This window comes from Tachypleus tridentatus, chromosome 13 (assembly GCF_004210375.1).
Source record: "Tachypleus tridentatus isolate NWPU-2018 chromosome 13, ASM421037v1, whole genome shotgun sequence".
NCBI classification, from domain to species: Eukaryota; Metazoa; Arthropoda; class Merostomata; order Xiphosura; family Limulidae; genus Tachypleus; species Tachypleus tridentatus.
The window spans coordinates 77,009,647-77,030,260 of record NC_134837.1 but is presented as its reverse complement, the minus strand read 5'-3'; the positions used below and the strand labels follow the sequence as shown (position 1 = coordinate 77,030,260).

General features: G+C 34.2%; 1 protein-coding gene across 13 annotated transcripts in view; it reads right to left on the bottom strand.

Moving 5' to 3' along the window:
* The window catches only part of LOC143240757 (uncharacterized), a 49,669-nt gene that overhangs the window by 25,723 nt on the left and 3,332 nt on the right, over window positions 1-20,614 (bottom strand). For 9 of the 13 annotated variants that reach the window (XM_076483746.1, XM_076483742.1, XM_076483751.1 and 6 more), the window contains one exon: window positions 16,835-17,808. In XM_076483746.1, the coding sequence (XP_076339861.1) occupies window positions 16,835-17,755 (921 nt within the window). In that variant the 5' untranslated portion in view covers window positions 17,756-17,808. Of the gene's footprint in view, window positions 1-2,392; window positions 2,501-4,356; window positions 4,442-16,075; window positions 16,204-16,834; window positions 17,809-20,614 lie in introns of those variants that run through there. The other 4 variants (XR_013021925.1, XR_013021924.1, XR_013021926.1 and 1 more) reach the window with 4 other exon arrangements.

The window sequence follows — 20,614 nt, the reverse complement described above, 5'->3', positions numbered from 1 at the left end:
TAAAAAATGCGTTGAATCAACAACAAGTCTGAATTAGAACGATAAAAATTCAGGTTTTGATACTCGCATGGACAGTGAGCAGATAGTCCATTGTGTAGCTTTACGCTTAAGAACAAATAGTTCTCTTGTTACAAAGTTATTATAATAATCTTTATAGCGATCACTGTGTACACTATAAGCTATCTAATACTGAATATTTTTCAATAACAGCCTTTCTTCGATTCAAATGTAGGTGAAAACAAAAGTCAGTTTTATGATAAGAGAAACAGTTTAGTTTGGTTAAAAAGTTAATCATTTAAAATATGCTCTGCGTCGAAAGTTGCGAAAAGCTGAAATAGAAAGCATTAATAACAGGACATTAGAAAAAATTTCATACGTTTATCAAAATTATGTAATTCTCTAAATAGTATCGTTTTTATATATCACGTATTTTTGATCAGTTACAACTCACACAAAACAGCAAACATAAGCTAGAGTATTTTTACTAAATGCTGGAATCTTCCATTCTAAGATGAAATTTTTTACCTTTTAAAACAAATTTTTTTCGCAGATACGTCGAAAATCTTTACCATTTGGGTCTTTTTTAAAGTAAAATTTTTAGAGCACAAGCATTTTCTTTCTTATAGAACTTTATTCAAAAAAGGTCTTTTGTAACATGAAACTGAGAATGAGATATTTAAAAAAGTTATTTTTAAATTCACATATTTCTTCCTTTATTAATTAGTGGCTTCTCAACGTAAACATTAACAAGCAGTAAGCAACCTATTATGGAGTCATGTTCGTGAAGTACAAATTAATATAAAATAAAACATCTCTCCGAGTAAGCTCCAAATACACGCATGAATTCCGATTCCTCAAACGCTGTTTTATTGTTGTATTAATGAGCCCGATATTGTAAGTTTAATGAGGTGTATTATAACTATTGTTGTTACGTTTATGCGGAAAACAATAAGACGTTTCTGATATAATACTATTAAGTAATTACAACTAATTTTAATGACATGCGAGGAAATGTCAATTGTATGACTTTGCTGGTACACTTTCACTCTGAACTGTTAATTAATGCAATATACAAGTTATTTTACGATCCAAACAATGAGGTGTGAAGGGAATATATTATACTGCCTCTAATTAACGCCCCTCTATACTTATGACCCCATCGGTATTTTTTATAAAGCTTAGCTTGTATGACAGCAGTAGTAATTGAACATATAATCATCTACTGTAATTCATTCTATTACTGTAATTTTGAGAGTAGTAATAATCCAACATATAATCTTCTACTGTAATTCATTCTATTACTGTAATTTCGAGAGTAATAGTAATCCAACATATAAGTATCTACTGTGTGTGTGTTTTCTTATAGCAAAGCCACATCAGGCTATCTGCTGAGCCCACCGAGGGGTGTCGAACCCCTGATTTTAGCGTTGTAAATCCGTAGACTTACCGCTATATTAGCGGGGAACAAGTATCTACTGTAATTCATTTGATTACTGCAATTTTAACAGCAATAGTAATCCAACATATAATACACTTTTGTTATCGTAGTTTTGATTTGAAAAAAAACAGCGCAGATAGCCTTCGTGTAGCTTTGCGCGAAATTCAAAACAAACAAACAAACAAAAACGAAGAAACCAAACGCATACATACACTTAATAGCTTTAAAATCAACAAATCGCATGTACAAAATAGAATCCGGAACTCCACAAATATATTTGTATAATTAGTATCCCCTTTTGCAGTTTGCAACGCCCCCGAGGATGTTAATAAGGGACAATACGGGATCTGCACAGAAAGGCACCCATTTTCTTCACTTTTACTACTATTCTTGTTCATTTAATTTCCTCAGTAAGAAAGTAGATCGGTAGTAAGATAATTTATCTGCTCGTCATTTCGTCTCAGATCCTGAATTTCGTACACAGTATTTCGCGAAGTTCTTTTGTTTATATATGAATTTCATGTTTAAACCTTCTCACAAGACTTTTTAAAGTTCTGAAAAAGACAAGTTCCCGAATCTAGCTAACCTGTCTCTAAGCTGGCTTGGTCCACAAGACCTTGCTGCACTGCAGACCGACCTGTCAGCGGTCGTCGGTTCGCACCATCATTAATTCCAAGAATATCTGGCTATGTGGTTGTGGACACTCCTTGGCCAGTGCTCTCCCATATGATCGCATTGACCAGACGCGTGCATGACTTCAGTCCTGAAACTGATAGCATCATGCTACGACAATTTCTGTCTTCTCTTTTAACTTAGGGAATGGGGTGGAGAAGGGAAATAGTTAGGCTTAGGATAGTAAATTATTGTGCAAGTTCGAAGATTTTATCAATATGCATCAAAATAAAAAGTTTCAAAGCTATTGATCCAGATATATATATATACATATATACATACGTATGTACACACACACAATAATATAAGGAACTACTGTGTTTGATGTGTCCCAGTCGGCCTGTTGAGCTCTGGATTGAGTAAAACGCGTCGTCGGCAGTGGATACATATCTATGAACACAGTGAGGTTGAAATACTATTATTATTATTATTATTATTATTATTATTATTATTATTATTATTATTATTATTATTACACATTTGTAATTCTTGAAAATCACTGGGAGACTATACAAAGAATACAGTATTAAGAACGTAATAGGATTAATACTTCTGTTTTACGACAAATACAATTAAATGAGTAAGCAATTCATTGATAATATTTTAAAGTGTAATCAATATAAAGTTTTGAACACATGTAACTTTAACCAAATAATATAGATCTCAAAAGAAACATGAAAATATAGCTATTCTGTACAAGTAATCTAGCAGCCATTATGTTATTGCATCAACAATTGAACAAACTTGCAATTCGATGACAAAACATCAACCTCAGTTGTTAGTTTGTGACACCATCTCTCTCTGAGCCGTACTTAAAGATCATTCTGAGTTTAACCAGCTATCACACAGTTATTAGTTTGTGACACCATCTCTCTCTGAGCCGTACTTAAAGATCATTCTTAGTTTAACCAGCTATCACACAGTTATTAGTTTGTGGCATCATCTCTCTCCAATTTCTACTTAAAGTTTATTCTGAGTTTCACTAGTTATTACACAGTTGTTAGATTTGACAGCAATATTACATTTTGTAAAGACAGACCTAGTGCGTTAAAGAACACACGCCTGATAAACCCAGAATTCATCAAAATACAATACAATACTGCTGTTACCATTAACAACACTGTAAAACTTAGTTGAAATAATGATGAACTGTAATTATGGATCCATGACCTGATCTAAAAAAAAATACATTTCCTGGACCAATTCAAGAGCGTTCATAAGAAGAGATATAAACAGTTATAACTAAAATACACGTTATAGATAACAAAGAGTTACGTAGCTATAACTAGGACATAACAAAGGGATGTTCGTAAATATATGTTAAATATATTTTATGGGTAATAAAAAGATGAAAACAGCTACAATTGGAATATAGTTTACGAACAATACAGGGGTGAACAAACTACATTTGGGATATATTTTATAAGCAATAAAGGAATTAACACAGACATAATTGGGATTAATATGTTTCCTAGCTAATAAATGGATGAACGCAGTTACATGTATACGGATCGCGTCAACACTTCATTGAAGCGATGCTATTGTTTCAGCTGCTCTTCTCCCCAGGTTTACTGATTAGATCATAACTCACATCCAAAACTGATAAACAGATAGGTTACTTAACTGATTTAGAGAGATGACAATAATAAAAGACAAAATGATAATTTACAGATCTAATAAACAACAAGACTGCAATGATGTCCATGTTTTATTATACGTATGGATTTAGACAATTTTATAAAATAACATAAGGCTATGTCCGAGTTTATGATCTTGTGTTTAGAAGTCTAACTACTTCATTTTCCTAACATACCTTAAGAAACAGCTAATTATTGCATTACGTAGTGAAGTAATCTCTTACTTTGTATTCATATAACTAAAATCTGAGTTTCAGATGTCTTATAAATTTTTCATTGTATGCTTAATAAAATCTACGAAATTCTCGATCCGAGTCCAAATGTTTATCTGCTGATGTTGACAAGGTATTAGAAAACTGTGTTCACAAGTCGTGTTCCAGTTACACTTATGCAAGTCTTAGTTAAGAAATACGTTGAAAGGGATTTGTATTTGAGGAAAGAAGGTGAACAGTAAGATATATGATAATGTGTATAAAGATACTCCGAAGTTGGTGTATCCATGTGTTCCTTTTCTTAACATGCTAATTGCGTACAGATGGATGTATTGAAGATTCTGTGACTTGCTTCTTAGCTCAGCTAACCACAAGTCTGCTCTGCCTGATATCTCACCGTGTACCCTATTGACACAGCCTGCTGGAGCTCCTCATAGCGGAACCGAGGCTTAATTAGATCCAGATGATGGCGGATTGGCTTTCTACAAGAAGCAGAATTATGTAAGTCATTTGCTAATTTACGTAATGATCGTAATTAGCAACCAGCCTATCATATAGAGACACTGAACATTAGAACCCTAATAACAAGGCTTAATTTCAAACACTCGTTTCGTTTTCAATGAGTTTAATTATTCAAAAGTTTTGTGGCGTTTGAACAAATATGTTTTTCTCTTAAATAAATGAGGATCACCGCTCATGAGAATCTACCAAAAGATCACAGACACAATGCTAAAATTCGTGCGCGACGTCTTTACGTATTTTTAGGTCTTAAGTCTAGATAATCATGTCTTATTCTAACGCATTCACTGACCCTCGCTGACTTGCTACGACTCCGCGCAACTAACTAGCTATCGGTAGCACAGAATCGAATCAACAGAACCGAAAAACAAAACTGTTGAGAAGTACGCTGCCCTGGCAGACTTCTTGCTATACAAGAGAGGAAAAAAAAAGTAGAAAATATAAAATAAATAAAAGTGATGAAAGAAACTTCCGACATCAGTGAGAAGGATAAGAAAAATATATCCACGAATTATGAGACGATGAAGAAAGATTTAGAAAATGTAGGATCTCGATTAACCTCAGAGTAACAGATCAGAAAAATAGTGGTGAGAGGTAAAATGTGCTACAATGAATAAATAAAATTATAGAAATTCCATTTAGTCAAGACCAGCAGAAATATTCTGTATTTAGTTTTTGTAAGTACTAAGTACATGAGCTCAAAACGAAGTAGAATCTAAGGTGTCCTGTTAAATATTTTTCCTTAGTTGAAGAATCTTGGAGAAGGCGTTAATAGCATTGAAAAAGTAACTAGATAAACCAATATTACTGTGGAAATCAACACACTATTGGCTTACATTATGTAGTTAAACAAAGTTTAACACAATAAAATTTGTCTTACTTAAGGCTGATCTACTGTGTGTTTGAAACAGTATCTTGAGATGTTCTTATGTACGCACAATATAGCGTAATTTCATACTTAAATAACTTCCACATTGGTTTGATTTAGACAGATACAAGCGACAAAAGACAATGTTTTAATCTTTTACGTTGTCTTTGATTTTCTGCTTCACTTAATACTTCTGGGTATTAGCCACAATCTACAAAATGATAGTATAATACACTCAGGCTTACAGTCGTGACGCACAAAGATAGAAGGTAATTTCGAAATGAAACATAACAGCCTTTCCAAATAAAGAAAAATGAAACTAAAAGGGACACAACAGTAGACTAGTTTCACGTGAAATTGATTTTATTGTGTAAAATAAAATAAAAGGTTGTTGCTTTGAATTGTAGTTTTCACTTAAAGATGTTTTTGATTCTATGCCTTATTTTCTTTTCTATTTTTAACACTTAATCATCAGTTACCAAAATATAACAGTAAATACTTATTGCATTATTTGTGTATTTTCTAAGGGTTTATTTTCTAGCTGCTAATTGGTCAAACATATTGTCGATTACTGGGTTCAATTGTGATTGGAAAGCCAGTTGACTAATGCATTCTATTTATATCAAATAATACAAATATATCTATATAAACTTTGCTATTTTCCTCATCCAAAAAAAAAAAAACATTTAAAGTTCGTTAGTTAACATAATTTATCATCGACGTAGTTGCAGTGCCGCGTCGGCACATGTAGGCCCTGGACAACGTATAACTATTGACTACCGTTTTAATAAAATCCAATACGATTTGAAGAATTAAGTTTATTAATAATAAAAAAATTAAGGAAATAACAAAGAGAAAATTATTTTAAAAACTGATTTGTTATTATCATTATTTTATCATATCCTTATTATTTGTTGTCTATTATTATACTCTCAGCGAGCAGTGGGTCCTGGGCAAGCGTTCCTTTTGCCCATTGGATAAAACGGTCCTGCTTAATTGGATTGACCAAGGCTGATATATCTCGTAACTGTAGCTTTCAGCTGATAATTGGATTCACTGTGAAATATTAACCTTAAAATTTCATTACAAATTGCTCCAGCGGTTTTATGTATTCAAAAATTTGTATTTTAATCAATATTATAGTAGTGACGGTTAAATAATTCAACCTTCTGTGAATAGTGTTTGTTTTTCTTTAATTGCGCGCAAAGCTGCACGAGGGCTATCTGCCCCAGCCGTCCATAATTTAGCAGTGTAAGACTAGAGGGAAGTCAGCTAGTCATCACCACCCACCGCCAACTCTTGAGCTACTCTTTTACCAACGAATAGTGGGATTGACTGTCACTTATAACGTCCTAACGACTGAAAGGGCAACCTTGTTTAGTGCGAAGGGGATTCGAACCCGCGACCCTCAGATTACGAGTTGAACGCCTTAACATACATGGCCATACCGAGCCCTGTGTACAGTGAAAATACGCTTTGTTCGTGTTCAAGCGTTCGTGATTGTCACAGTCAGGTATGTTTACGCAAACCATTATGCTTTCAAAGAAACTACATTTGAATATTCCCTATTTATTTCTATTAATAGTTTATGATTCTTAGAGGTAGTATAAAAACTTATTACATACTGACCTAAACATATACAAAAAGTTGGCCGTGGAATTAAAAAAAAATCACCAAAAACGCAACCTAAAGATTAAGGTTGTGTTACGATAGTCATATCGACATTGCAATTAGTTTAATTTAAAGTATATCATGCTGCACATAATATAAGTGTGACTGTCTTGTAAGTCTTACTTGTGTATTAACATTAATATATAGTTTGTCACGATTCTGGGATATACATATATTGGTTCATTTTTTATGATAACTGGAGACCAAGTAGAGCCATAGATGTTTTAGTTCATAGAACTCGACAACTTTCAGAAGTTTTGTATCCCTTTTGAGAATGAAGTAAAATTATTTTTGACAATTTAATAATTTAATATTTCTCTTTTTTCTCAAATGTTACATCAGTTACTTCAGAGTTCAGCATGGTCAGGCACTCCACGCATAATACGAGGGTCGTGGTCCGAATCCCCGCCACACCAAACTTGCTTACTATTTCAGCCGGAGGGGCATTATAATGTAACGGTCAATCACACTTTAGGGTGGTAGAAGAGTAGCCCAAAACTTTACAGTGGGTGGTGATGACTAGCTGCATGTTCTCTGGTCTTTCACTGCTAAATTAGGAACGCTAGCGCAGATAGCCCTCGTGTAATTCTGCATGAAATTCAAAAACCAGTTACTTTAGAACCTAACAACTGAAAAAACGAATGCTTCTTCTGTTATTATAATTCACTCTGCGATTATTACTCTTTAAAAGTCGCCACTATACATACTTTGATTCCTCTTTTATTAAGGGTCAAATCGAACATTTCTTAGCTCCATAGCGATGTAAGATACACACACAAAAAAAAAACTGATCAGCAATAGGTGTTTTGTGTAGAAGTCATTTTACACTTAAGTTTATCAACTTTGTATTTTAAAAAAATTGACAACCAACAGCCTGTCTTTCCACGAACAACTAAAACACATGACATACATTGAATCTCAAGTGATCAATTCAGCCTTACACCCGCTACTATACGGGTACAGGTATGTTGATAATACAATTGCTGGATTCACATCTACGGAACATACACTTTGTTTTTCAACCACATTAACTCTATACACCCCAGCATTACGTTCACCTGTGAACAGTAAAAAAACTGACCAAATAGTATTTATTAGCCTCAAGATCACAAGAACCAATACACAATTCAAAACAGAAATCCATAGAAAAATCACCCATACTGGATTATACATTCCCTGGGACTCAGCACATGAAACAAAACAAAAACTCAACATATTAAGAAACCAAATAAACACATCCATAACACTATGTTCACCTGATAAAATTAACGATGAAATGAACAAAATAAAACAACACTTCATTAATATCAACAAATTTCCTTCAGAAACTGTTGATGAAAATTATATGCACACACTTAGAACAACAAACAAACAAACAACAATAAATCCCAAGATACAACAAACTACAAAAACTTACATTGCTGCATACCATATATTCCTGACATCAGCGAAAAAATAACCAATATTCGGAAAAACTTATAACAAAACACAACATTCCAGTAAACACCAAATTTATTCAAAAACCAGGTACAAAATTAAAGTCCATACTAAGTGAAAACTACATTGATAAACATAACACCACATTATTTATAAAATACAATGCAACAACTGGAACGATTTCTGTATTGGAGAAACAAGCAAAAAAATGGAAACTAGATTCAAAGAACAAAAAAAAACACCTCTGCCTATTTTTGAACACTGCAAATCAAATAAACACAACATAAGCAGAGAAAACACCCAAACACTAAATAAAGAAAAACATACACAATCGGGAAACAAATATAAACAAACACAAAATCAAAGAAGTCCTACTTATACAACAACTCAGAATTAAACCAATATAAAAGAACATCTTTATACCTATAATAATTAATAACCCATCATCCACCTACAACGCCCCCTATAATCCCGTACACGTTTATACTCTCGTCCATAAGACACGTGTCCGTCAACGGTCAGTTGCAAACTCTCTTTGTTAACCTGAAGATAACCTAAGAAGGTCGAAACGTTGTTCTGTACTTTATTTTAATTAATGTTTTAATATCCATACCAGCTGTCATGAAAACACAAAGAGTGGAGTATGTTTAGAGAGGTAATTTGAGCCTGTGACTCTCAGATTGCGAGTCGAAAACCCTAACTATTCGGCTCGACATGGCCAGGTGGGTTAAGGCGTTCGACTCGTAATCTGAGGGTCGTGGATTCGAATCCCCGTCGCTCCAAACGTGCTCGCCCTTTCAGCCGTGGGGGAATTATAATGTAACGATCAATCTCTATATTAATAGGTAAAAGAGTAGCCCAAGAGTTGGCGTTGGGTGGTGATGACTAGCTGCCTTCCCTCTAGTCTTACACTGCAAAACTAGAGACGGCTGGCGCAGATAGCCCTTGAGTAGCTTTGCGCGAAATTCAAAACAAAACAAACCAAACACTAACAACTAGGCCATACCAAACTAGCTACACCGTCCAACTGTTTTTAGATAAAATATCTTTCTTATTGGCCGCTTTAAACTCGCTTATAAATTAATCACAAGAGACACGCTTATCTTTGTAAAAGAAGGATTTTAACTAAGTTATGCAATGATCATTACAAAGCCGAAATAATCTCCTAACTAGATAATGTGTCGCATTAGTCTATTTTATGACAATTAATTTCGAGCATTTAAGTTTCAGTAAGCTACGTGTCAGGGAATAAACGGAAATTTACGGAATACCTCATCCGGGGTATAACAAACAGTGATTTTTAAAATGTAAAAATATGAAGCCTCACGAAAAGTGAAACAACGCTTATATCATTAAAAGGGGGGTACAACGAACTTCCTAGTATATTACTAATTCTGTGCTATTTCATTTACATCCTTGTATGAAACATTTACGTTACACATTCTTTAACAACGGAGATACACATTTTGAACATCTGTAACGTTAGACTGACTCTGATCACGTGGATTTAGCTAAGCCATGAATAATGGTTTGTTTTAGTTTCTCTTTACACAGGGTTTGGTATGGCCCACTCGGTATTCTAATTCTGATATATGAATCACTGACGAAAAACAAACATGTATCATTCCCCAAAACAATTAGGTTTTGTGTCTGTGTGTATTTGGTATATATGTTTTATACAAAAAATTATTATATTGTATAACATTACACAGTTAGAAAACTGTGATAGTATTAAAAGCGCTTTACATTATTAAGCAAAGATATAGCATGACTATTTTCTGGCGATAGTCTTGAAAATCTTATAAAAAAAAAAAACAACAGCAAGCCTGAACGCATTTATATGTTACAGTACCACAGAAGCCTTACTTATAGAAGGTAATGAGCAAAACGAAACGATTTATTTTCACCATCGCCAATTAAATAATTAGTAGAGACTTCTTATCATTGACACTGATTTTATAACCAATACATTTCTAAAGTAAAGCCTTTGGACATAAGAGGGCGTTCACAGCACGCTTTGTCCAAATATTAGAGAATGCTACTAAAATATTACATAAGTTTATGGAGAAGTTTATGTTGCTAATAGAAAAATACGAAAACGAGTGAAAATTTGTTTCTTTTTTAGTTTGTATATTTTATACACAAATGGTTTATTAAAGAACTTCTGATTAAAACGTATTTATTTTTCCAACCTTTTTTTTGCCATAGGAATGAAATAGGTTACTCAAGAAGAGAATTTTTGTTTAATCAAGTTTATACTGCCTGGCTAAAAGAATGTTATATACGTTAGGGAAACAATTTGCAAAAGAATTGGTGTTTAATCAATTTGATACCGCCTTACTAAAAAAATGTAAACTAAGGAAAACAATCCACAACAGAAAATTGTCTGTATTTTCTTCTCATGAAAGAATTTTTAAAATATGTTTTGTTTTTTCGCATAATACATACCATAACCTAACGCAGCTCTTAGCGAACAAAACGAAGAGAGGTTAAGGTAAATAAAAATGTATATTCAAATATTTTTATTTATCTAGAACAATTCAATCTACAATAATCACTGCAGGATAATATACAGGAATGTTAGTAACATTTTACGCCTAGGGGCAAGATATTCCACATGCACTTAGACGAATATTCTTGGAAAGTAACTTTCGAGTAACTATAAACATTTATTTTTGACATGTTCGTAAAATGAATTAAAGTCTATCATACATGAAAATTATCTGCCTACAACATGCTTCACGATAGGAAAAATATCTTCTTAAAACATGTTTCACGATAGGGAAATTATCATTCTAAAACATCCTTCACGCTAAGGAAATCATAATCCTAAAATATGCTTCACGGCGGGGAAATTATCTTCCTAAACATTTTTCACGGGTTTTACCGTAGGAGTGTTATTTTTGCTATTTTTTGTTGTTTTTTTATTAATTCTCTCTCATTTTTTTGATAGAAGAAAAATACCGGGGTGTTAAAAAACAAATTCTCCTGTCGCTATCTGTCTATTCTAAGGACAAAAAGTTACAGTTTTGGCACTGTTCTGTATATCATTTTTTAAAAAAAGCATGGCACTGGTTAAATAAAAAAAAAACTGTGTCGGCTGACTTTCGTAGTACCACGCAAACAGTGAATTGGAAAACGACGGTCTAATAATACTAGCAGTTTTGTCTATCAATGTCTTGTACGACAAATAACAGAGTTTAACCCAGTAGTCCATTCAGGCTTAACAAACTATCAAGCTATTTTTTATTCGAGTCCCTTTCTTCAAGATTGATTTAAGAGCTCTTGAGATTATAAAAAAATCGTAATTTCATTAACTGAGCCAGCTTTGGGGTAGATATATTATGATTAGTTTTACACAAAAGGAGTGAATAATATTCATAAAAAATATTTTAAAACTGGTCACTTTAACTTTTTCATACACGTAATTAAGAAATCGTTACCTATTTGCCAATATTGAGTGGGTTTACATATTCGTACGAATAGCAGTTTAAAATTTAAGACACCAATATGGCTTCCTTGAACAAACTGAAAGATACAGATTGACATATCGTATATTATATTCCAGTAGAGTAAGTCTGACCAAATTGAAATGCGAAGGTTGAAACACCATGCAAGTTGTATCAGAACAGAAATACGTTTAAATCACATTGAAAGGTACATATGAAATATATTCTGATAGGAGCAAGCTTAATTAGATTGAAATGGACAAGTTGATATACCATAAAACTATATTCTAACAAGAGTGTGTTTAACCACATTAAAAGGCATAAGTTCACACAGTATATACATTTATTCTAACTGGTGCTACTCTTAACCTGAAGATGACGAAGGAAGGTCGAAACGTTGTTCTCTCCTTATCAATAAAAGTGTTAATACCCACACCAGCCGTTCTGAGATACATTGGAGTTGCTCTAGCATTGTCTATCTTATAACATGAACCACTCTCAGTATAACCATATTAATATGCACAGGCTGACTCACTACTTTTACTCTCTTTGTCTATGCATATTAATCTGAATACAGCTCATATTATTACATAATACATAAACTTTCTTATAACACCATCCACCCTAGACTACCTTAAATGAAAGATAAACCCTTAACACATTATAGAAGTTAACTTGTGTCAAACCAGACTAAAAGATACAGGCTGATTCAGTTTGTCAGCGTTATTCTAATAGGAATCAACCTCGGTGCAGCCAGATTAAACGATATATCTGGTCTACGATATAAACTATCTATTAATAAAAGTCAACTTCCATCTAAACAGATATCAGGTATCAATTGTTGCCTAACAGAAGCCAGTCTAATCTCACTAAAACGTACAAGTTAATACAACACACTAACTAACTTTCAATGTATGTGTCATCTCCAGTCTAACCAGATTAAAAGATATAAGACGACACAGTATATGACATCTGTCATCTAATAGCAGTCAACCTGTCTTACCAGATTAATCATCATTGTTTAATACAGGATATAATCTGTCTTTTAACTGAAGTCAGCCTAAGTCTAATCAAATTGTAAGATGTAGCTCGTTTGCTAAATAATCTAACTTTTAACTGGAGTCAACCTCAGTCTAACCAGATTACAAGATAAAGTTGTTCCAGTATATAAATATTATTACAATAGGAATCACCCTCACTTCAACCACGTTAAAAGTTACTGTTAACATCACATACAAAATGTGTTCTAACAGGGTCAACATCAGTCTAATAAGATTAAAAGATATGGGCTGGTCCAGTATACAAATTGTCTCCCAACAAGAGTCACCTGGGTGTAATCACATTAAACAATATAGGACGTGCCAGTGTAAAATAATATCGACTGAACTAGTACCTAACTTGTCTTTTAATAATAATAATAATAATCTTCAGTTTAAGCAGATTCAATTATATTTTATGTAAAACATTTCCCAACCCATACCAGCCGTTTTTACATATATATTAGTCTGGTCCATTGTATAAACTGTCTTCTAAAAGGATTCAACTACGATCTTACTAGACTAAAGTATATAGGATGAACTAGTATATAAATCGTTTTTAATAAGAGTCAGTTTCGATCGAACCAAATTAAAAAGTTTTAGGCTGTCACAGTATATGAACTGTCTTCCAACAGCAGTCAAACTCAATCTAACCAGATTTAAATATATAGGATGATTCGGAATATAATATTTATTATCCTTCAGTAGCCATCCTAATTTAAAAAAAACAACTTAAAATGTATAGTTTGACATCACTTATAAACTATTTTTCAACAGTATTCATCATCAGTATCCATCACCTATATACCTATATATACAGTGTTTTACAAAAGTATTCACCCCTTACCAATTATGTCACATTTTGATAGAATACAAATAACGTAATTTTTTAACGAACTTGTTTTTATTCAAACTGTAATAATCAAACTTAACATTGTTATGTGTGAAGAAGGTTGAACGCCAGCAAAACTTGCAAAGATTTGTTTGTTTGAAACTAGGCACAAAGGTACACAAGGCTATCTGTACTCTGCCCACCACGGGTATCAAAATCTGGTTTCTAGAAGTGCAAGTCCGCAAACATACCGCTGTGCCACTGGGAGGGAAAATTATAAAGAAAGTATATAAACTGAATTTTGCTGAATACATAAGTATTCAACCCTCTCAGTCAGTACTTGGTGGAAACACTTTTGACAGTAATTACGGCTCTGAGTCTTTTTGGATAGATTTGTAACAGCTTTGCACAATGGGATGGTATAATTTTTGCCCATTCTTCCTGGCAGAATTGCTCCAGTTCTGACAAGTTTCTTGGGAATCGTTGATGGACAGTAATCTTTAAGTCTCGCCATAATTTTTCTACTTGACTCGAGTCAGAATTTTGACTTGACCACTCTAGGACATTCACATTCTTTTTTTAAAACCACTCCAGTTTGGCTTTGGCCTTCCGCTTCGGGTCACTGTCCTGCTTAAATGTGAATTTTCAACCCACTTTTATTTTATTGGCTGACTCCAGCAGGTTTTCCTCTAAGATTCACCTGTACTTTGTACCATCCCTCTCACACCTAACAAACATTCAAGTTTCTCCAGATGAGAAGCATCTCTATCATTTTATTTGAAAATCTAATTTAAATAATTATCAGCGTTTTTTTGTTGTTGTTGTTTTTTTCGTTTAGCTTTCTCACTTTGGAGTATATTGTGTAGATTCCAAATATAAAGTTCCATGATTGCAAGCTCAGATGGCAACAAAATTTGGAAACTTTGTAAGGGGACGAAAACATTTGCAAGAAACTTTATATAGTTTATCAACTATCATCTAGCAGGTGACAAACTAAATTTAACCAGACTGAAGTATATAGGTTAAAACAACTATAAACTGTTTTCTTACAGGAGTCAATCTAATATATTGTGTACATTATCCTGTAAGAAATAACCGCGTAGTCAGAGTATAACGTAAGTTGAAATTCATAGAGTGTAAATTCGATGAAGAAAAATGTTAGCCTAAACAAAATAATAACAAAAGATGAAGACGACGCATATATGACAGTGTCTTCAGGGTAAAACGTTTTAGTGGATATGATGAAAAAAATGTTTCATTCTACGCAACAGTCTAACTCGAATAATAAATAATATAGGAAACTAAATATGATGTAGAATCATCTTCTAACAATCGGCAATTTAAATATATTAGGTAGTGTATTTACATAATCTATGAAGTGTCCTGTAATGATTAATATAATGTTTACATAACTTATGAATTGTTTTGTAACAAATATCAATCTAATCATCGTTCTGTGTCAGAGGTTTGTTTGTTTCTGTGTCACGAAGACGTGTACAAATCGGTTTACTCTAATCCGAGTAAAAACTGTACAGATCGGTCCTACTACAGAGAAAGACAAGTAATTTTTTCCAGGCTTGGAAATCAATAGTATAAGTGGACTCATTATACAAAGTGAGCTCTGGTACGTCTGTCCAATCAGAATAAGGAACAGATACTAATATCCAATCAAAATGTTTCGTGTTTGGAAATACAAACATGAGTTCAGTGATTCTCATTCTTATAATGTTTTAAGTAACATTTGTTATTCAGAAAAATTGTGATAAAAGAAGGGTACTAAACTTTCACGTTTTTTTTTTTCATTCGTTATTCAAAGCAGTCATATTTAAAGAAATCTTTTGGTTCCCTTACGTTTCAAATAATTATTACCTGTAATAGTGTACAAAATGTTTAAAGAGAGAATATTTTCAAAGTAAAAATTAGGAAACGATAAAAAATATTTTGATCCTATACATACATACATACATAGTGGTCTGCTTAACAAGTGGAACAGCAGTGCTTTCAGCGATAGCGAAAACATGTTGAATTACATTATATCACTTTATGATACAAAATTTTCACGATAAAACACCTTTAGAAGAAGAGCTGTCTTGTCTAAATATTATACATCTTAGCAAATCGGATATCATTGTCTGTTTAGGCTGGATAAACAGTATTGAAAATGTTAAAGTTTTATCAAATATCAAACAAATAAAACTGTTCTGTTGTTTTGTGAATGACTGATACTGGTATTATCGTAGGTATCTAGTCCACACAAAAGCTTTATTCGACTACTACAACCGCTTTATGAAATTGACTATTACCTTCATAACACACTGTATCACGTCTCGAACTTTAAACCTGCAGATCCACAGGTCGACACGACAACCATTGGGCTTACCCCTGCCCCTTTGGGTATCACAAGACGACCTTAATTTGATTTCTCGATATACTAAAATAAAGTAAGTGAACAATAGTTGTCTTTGTTAATTTGTATTCAAATAAATATTTTAACTAATATATCAATATCATTTAATCTTTTCATTTACTGGACAGTTATCACGGTGTTCCTGAAAGCAAAATATTGGAGACAAAACAAAGAGGTTTGTTTGTTTTTTGGAATTTCGCACAAAGCTACTCGAGAGCTATCTGTGCTCTCCGTCCCTAATTTAGCAGTGTAAGACTAGAGGGAAGGCAGCTAGTCATCACCACCCACCGCCAACTCTTGGGCTACTCTTTTACCAACGAATAGTGGGATTGACCGTCACATTATAACGCCCCCACGGCTGGGAGGGCGTGCATGTTTGGCGCGACGCGGACGCGAACCCGCGACCCTCGGATTACGAGTCGCACGCCTTACGCGCTAGGCCATGCCAGGCCCAAACAAAAAGGATTCTTTACTTTCTGAACTTTCTTTGCTCGAGCTTGAACGAGACTTTAAATGGCAGACATTTAATACTGTTATAAAATGGACCTCATAAATATGAAAGTGAAAATGCATAACACTAACCCGCTAATTCAGGTCAGACTGTTTAAGAACCAAAACAAATAATGCTTAAATGACAATAGAAATGAAGACTTACTGAATAATCACTACCGCCACTGGCAGAGTCAGAATCCCGGCTGAACTTTCTTTTTCCCGGCTTCTGAATGCCTGGTGCCCCATGAAGCAGATCTTCCAGGCTCTCGATGTACTCGATAGCATTCCGGAGAATTTCCACTTTAGGGAGACGCTGGTTAGGGTTAGCGCAAGTTCTTCGTTTCAACGTTTCGAACGCTTCGTTTACTTTCTGTAATCGTCGTCGTTCCCTCATCGTAGCAGCTTTTCTTCGATCAATTGTTACAGTCTTTCGCTTGCATGCCTTACAGGCCCAGAGGAGACATCTTCTCGGAGCGTGCCCGTGGAACGGAGGGGCAAGCACGTGGGGTACATGTTCTTCCGTATCTTCGTCAGCAGAGTTACTACCAGAAAGGGAGCTTTCCTTTCGAACAGGACTAGGAATTTTGGGTGGCGTAGAGCTTTCCCCCTGATGTAGAGTGGGTTTTAAAGGAAGGGATGAACCACTGTACTGTGATGAAGAAAATGGCTTCCTGGCGGAGTCCAGTCTATTCTCGGAAGGACGTGCAAAAATATCACAGCCTCTTGTCAAATACAAACTGTCTTCGTGCTGTCTCAGTACCGACTTGTAGCGTGAAGACACCTCGTTTGAGGCCGCATGATCACGAAAGTTGCTCGAAGTTTGAATGAGAGACAACCGAGACATAGACGTTCTGTCAAATCCTTCTTTTCCGCGAGCGCTACTTTCACCGTGCCAGACACTTGCCGTTGGTGTGTATGTACCGAGATTTTCCGGCGATCCTCGGTAGTAGTTTCCATTGTCCATGGAGCAAATATCGCTAGTTGGTTGCTGGTTCGAGTACATCACCGTTTGGGGAGATACTGAGTATTCCGTTGGTGATGTAGAGGACTCATAACGGCAGCTTCTCATGACAACGCTCCTCATTGGGTTCGCACTATGTCTTGGTAGCAGGGGCCTCAAGAATCACGAAACACCTCCTAAGGAACAAAGAAACGTTGTATATTTTAGCTTTCCACCTCAACCGTCTGATTTATTTATAGCTTAAATAATAATTCATTATCCTACCTTAACCAGGTTTCATTTCAGGTAACTTAGATCACCTTACAATGACAAACCAATTTATTTTGTTTTTGTTTGTTGTTGGTTTTTGCATTGTAAAAATGCATCTTTAGTTTATAGCCGAGTCGTCAACTGTTAAACCTGAACAGTGTGCTAGGAATAATATCAAATCGAATTAGGTACGATAGGGAATACGGATCATTAATACATTAGAGACTTAGGACATTAAACTTTAAATTCTTATGTCTCCAAACGTTCCAAAAACTCTATAATATTTCATAAATAATTTAGATATTTCAGTATTCATTCATGCTTACGTCGCAAAATAACGTTTCTAATATACCTAGTTTCGTATTCATAAATGTTTGTTTGTTTTTTGAATTTCGCGCAAAGCTACTCGAGGGCTATCTGCGCTAGCCGTCCCTAATTTAGCAGTATAAGATTAGGGAGAAGGCAGTTAGTCATCACCACCCACCGCCAACTCTTGGACTACTCTTTTACCAACGAATAGTGGAATTGACTGTCACATAATAACGCCCCAACGGCTGAAAGGGCGAGCATGTTTGGTGTGACCGGGATTCGAACCCGCGACCCTCAGATTACGACTCGAATACCTTAACCCACCTGGACATGGCAGGCTGTGTATTCATAAATAGCTTTTAATTAGTATTCTGTCATAATTTACTCTAACTTTATCTGTTCACTGCTAAGAACCACCCTTAAAATAATGAGTTGGTGATTAACTTCATAAACACAATACTTCTACTATAATACATAATCATTGCTATGAATTCGTTTTAGAAAGAAAGAATAATACCTTACTACTAATATCACATTGAGAATTCATGATTAATCAAATACCTTATCAAAATATTTAATCACTTTATTTGTTCACACTAAACCCCTTAATTTTGGATTAAAATATGTGGTTACTTTATTGGTTCACAATAATTTACACCTCTGCGAATAATTTATCGAAATATCTGGTAATTCTATTAATCCACGGTAAATCCCTAGACTTATGTATCGACATTTTTAATAACTTTATAGGTTCGTGGTAGATCCCTAGATTTATCTTACCTCAATATTTATTCAATTTAATAGATCATGGTATAACCCAGCACGTATCTCAGAGAACTGTCTAATAACTTTATGTGTTCATGGTAAACACTTACACTTATATTACCTTGATATCTATTCACTTCATTCGTTCATGATAAATTCTTAGTCGTATCGTATCTTTATATCTAGTAACTTTTTGAGTTATCGGTTAAGCTTTAAGACTAATCTCACCGAAACATCTATTACATTGCAAAACAAAATTATTGCTTCTTGAACACTGTTGGGTGTTCCTTATAGATTTTTGGCTGCTGATCACGAAAATCACATCCAAATTTGCCCATCACGAACCATTTCATCGAAATCTTCAGTTTTACCAGGACATTGCTACAATGGAAAAACGATATTAGGGCAACAGGTATCCGTCAATGCTTGCTGACTACTGATGAATACTGGAACGTGATGCACCGGACATTGAATACAAACGAAAATCAGGAACAAAACACTTGTAATTATGTTGAATTTAATAGCGTATTAGAAACATAAACGCAATTAAATACGTTATTGTCGGTAAACAGTTAACTGTCTATTTCTCAGAGTTCCTACGTGATGAAGCAAACCCAAAACTATGTTTGTGGATACCCACCAGGTACCTGTCATAATCAGCAAAAACTTTTCAGGAAGCAAAACTTTTCAAAAAAATTGTTATGCAGTGTTATAGGTCCACAGGAAACCTTTACAAGCCATACATTGACTTTACAAGGCGATAGGAACTTTTAGAATTACTTTAACAACTTCGCTGTTTAACGATGAAAAAATAGAAGTTTATCGCTGTTATATCAGTTGTACAATATCTAAGTACATTTTTGTTTTTTTATCATTAATTCTTTAATATTAATTATCAAGTTTGTCATTATAAAGCCTGTGTGTTTTCTTATAGCAAAGCCACATCGGGCTATCTGCTGAGCCCACCGAGGGGAATCGAGCCCCTGATTTTAGCGTTGTAAATCCGGAGACATACCGCTGTACTAGCGGGGGGGCATTATAAAGCCTACCAAAAACATCTGCTGAAATAAAACAATCGTAATTAATAATAATTATGAAGTACCAAAATAAATTATTATAACAGACATGATAAATATAAACACGTGGTCAGATAGAAGAAACTTGTGAATATAATTGAGTTAAAAAGTTAGCTTTCATGCATAAATTAAGCTTGAACTGAAAGGTAAAAAATAATTACTTTATTATTCAGAAATGTAACAAAATGAGATTAAATCTACAAAGCAATCTGCCCCCCAGTGGCTCAGCGGTATGTCTGCAGACTTACAACGCTAAAAACCAGTGTTCGATACCCGTGGTGGGCAGAACACAGATATCCCATTGTGTGGCTTTGTGCTTAATTCAAATAACAATAACAACAACAACAACAAGCAATCTCTCTCGTGTTAAATTGGGTTAAAATCACAAATTCAGTTGGAACCATTACTTACAAGATATATAAAGGGCCGTTTCGGAAATAGAACGAAATTGTTGATTTTTTAAAAAGAACTATTAAAACACTTTTTATAATAATTGTCACACCAACAACAAACGAATGTAACTGAGAAATGGTCTCCCCAGTGGGTCAACGGTAAGTTCACGGAGTTACAACGTAAGATGCGA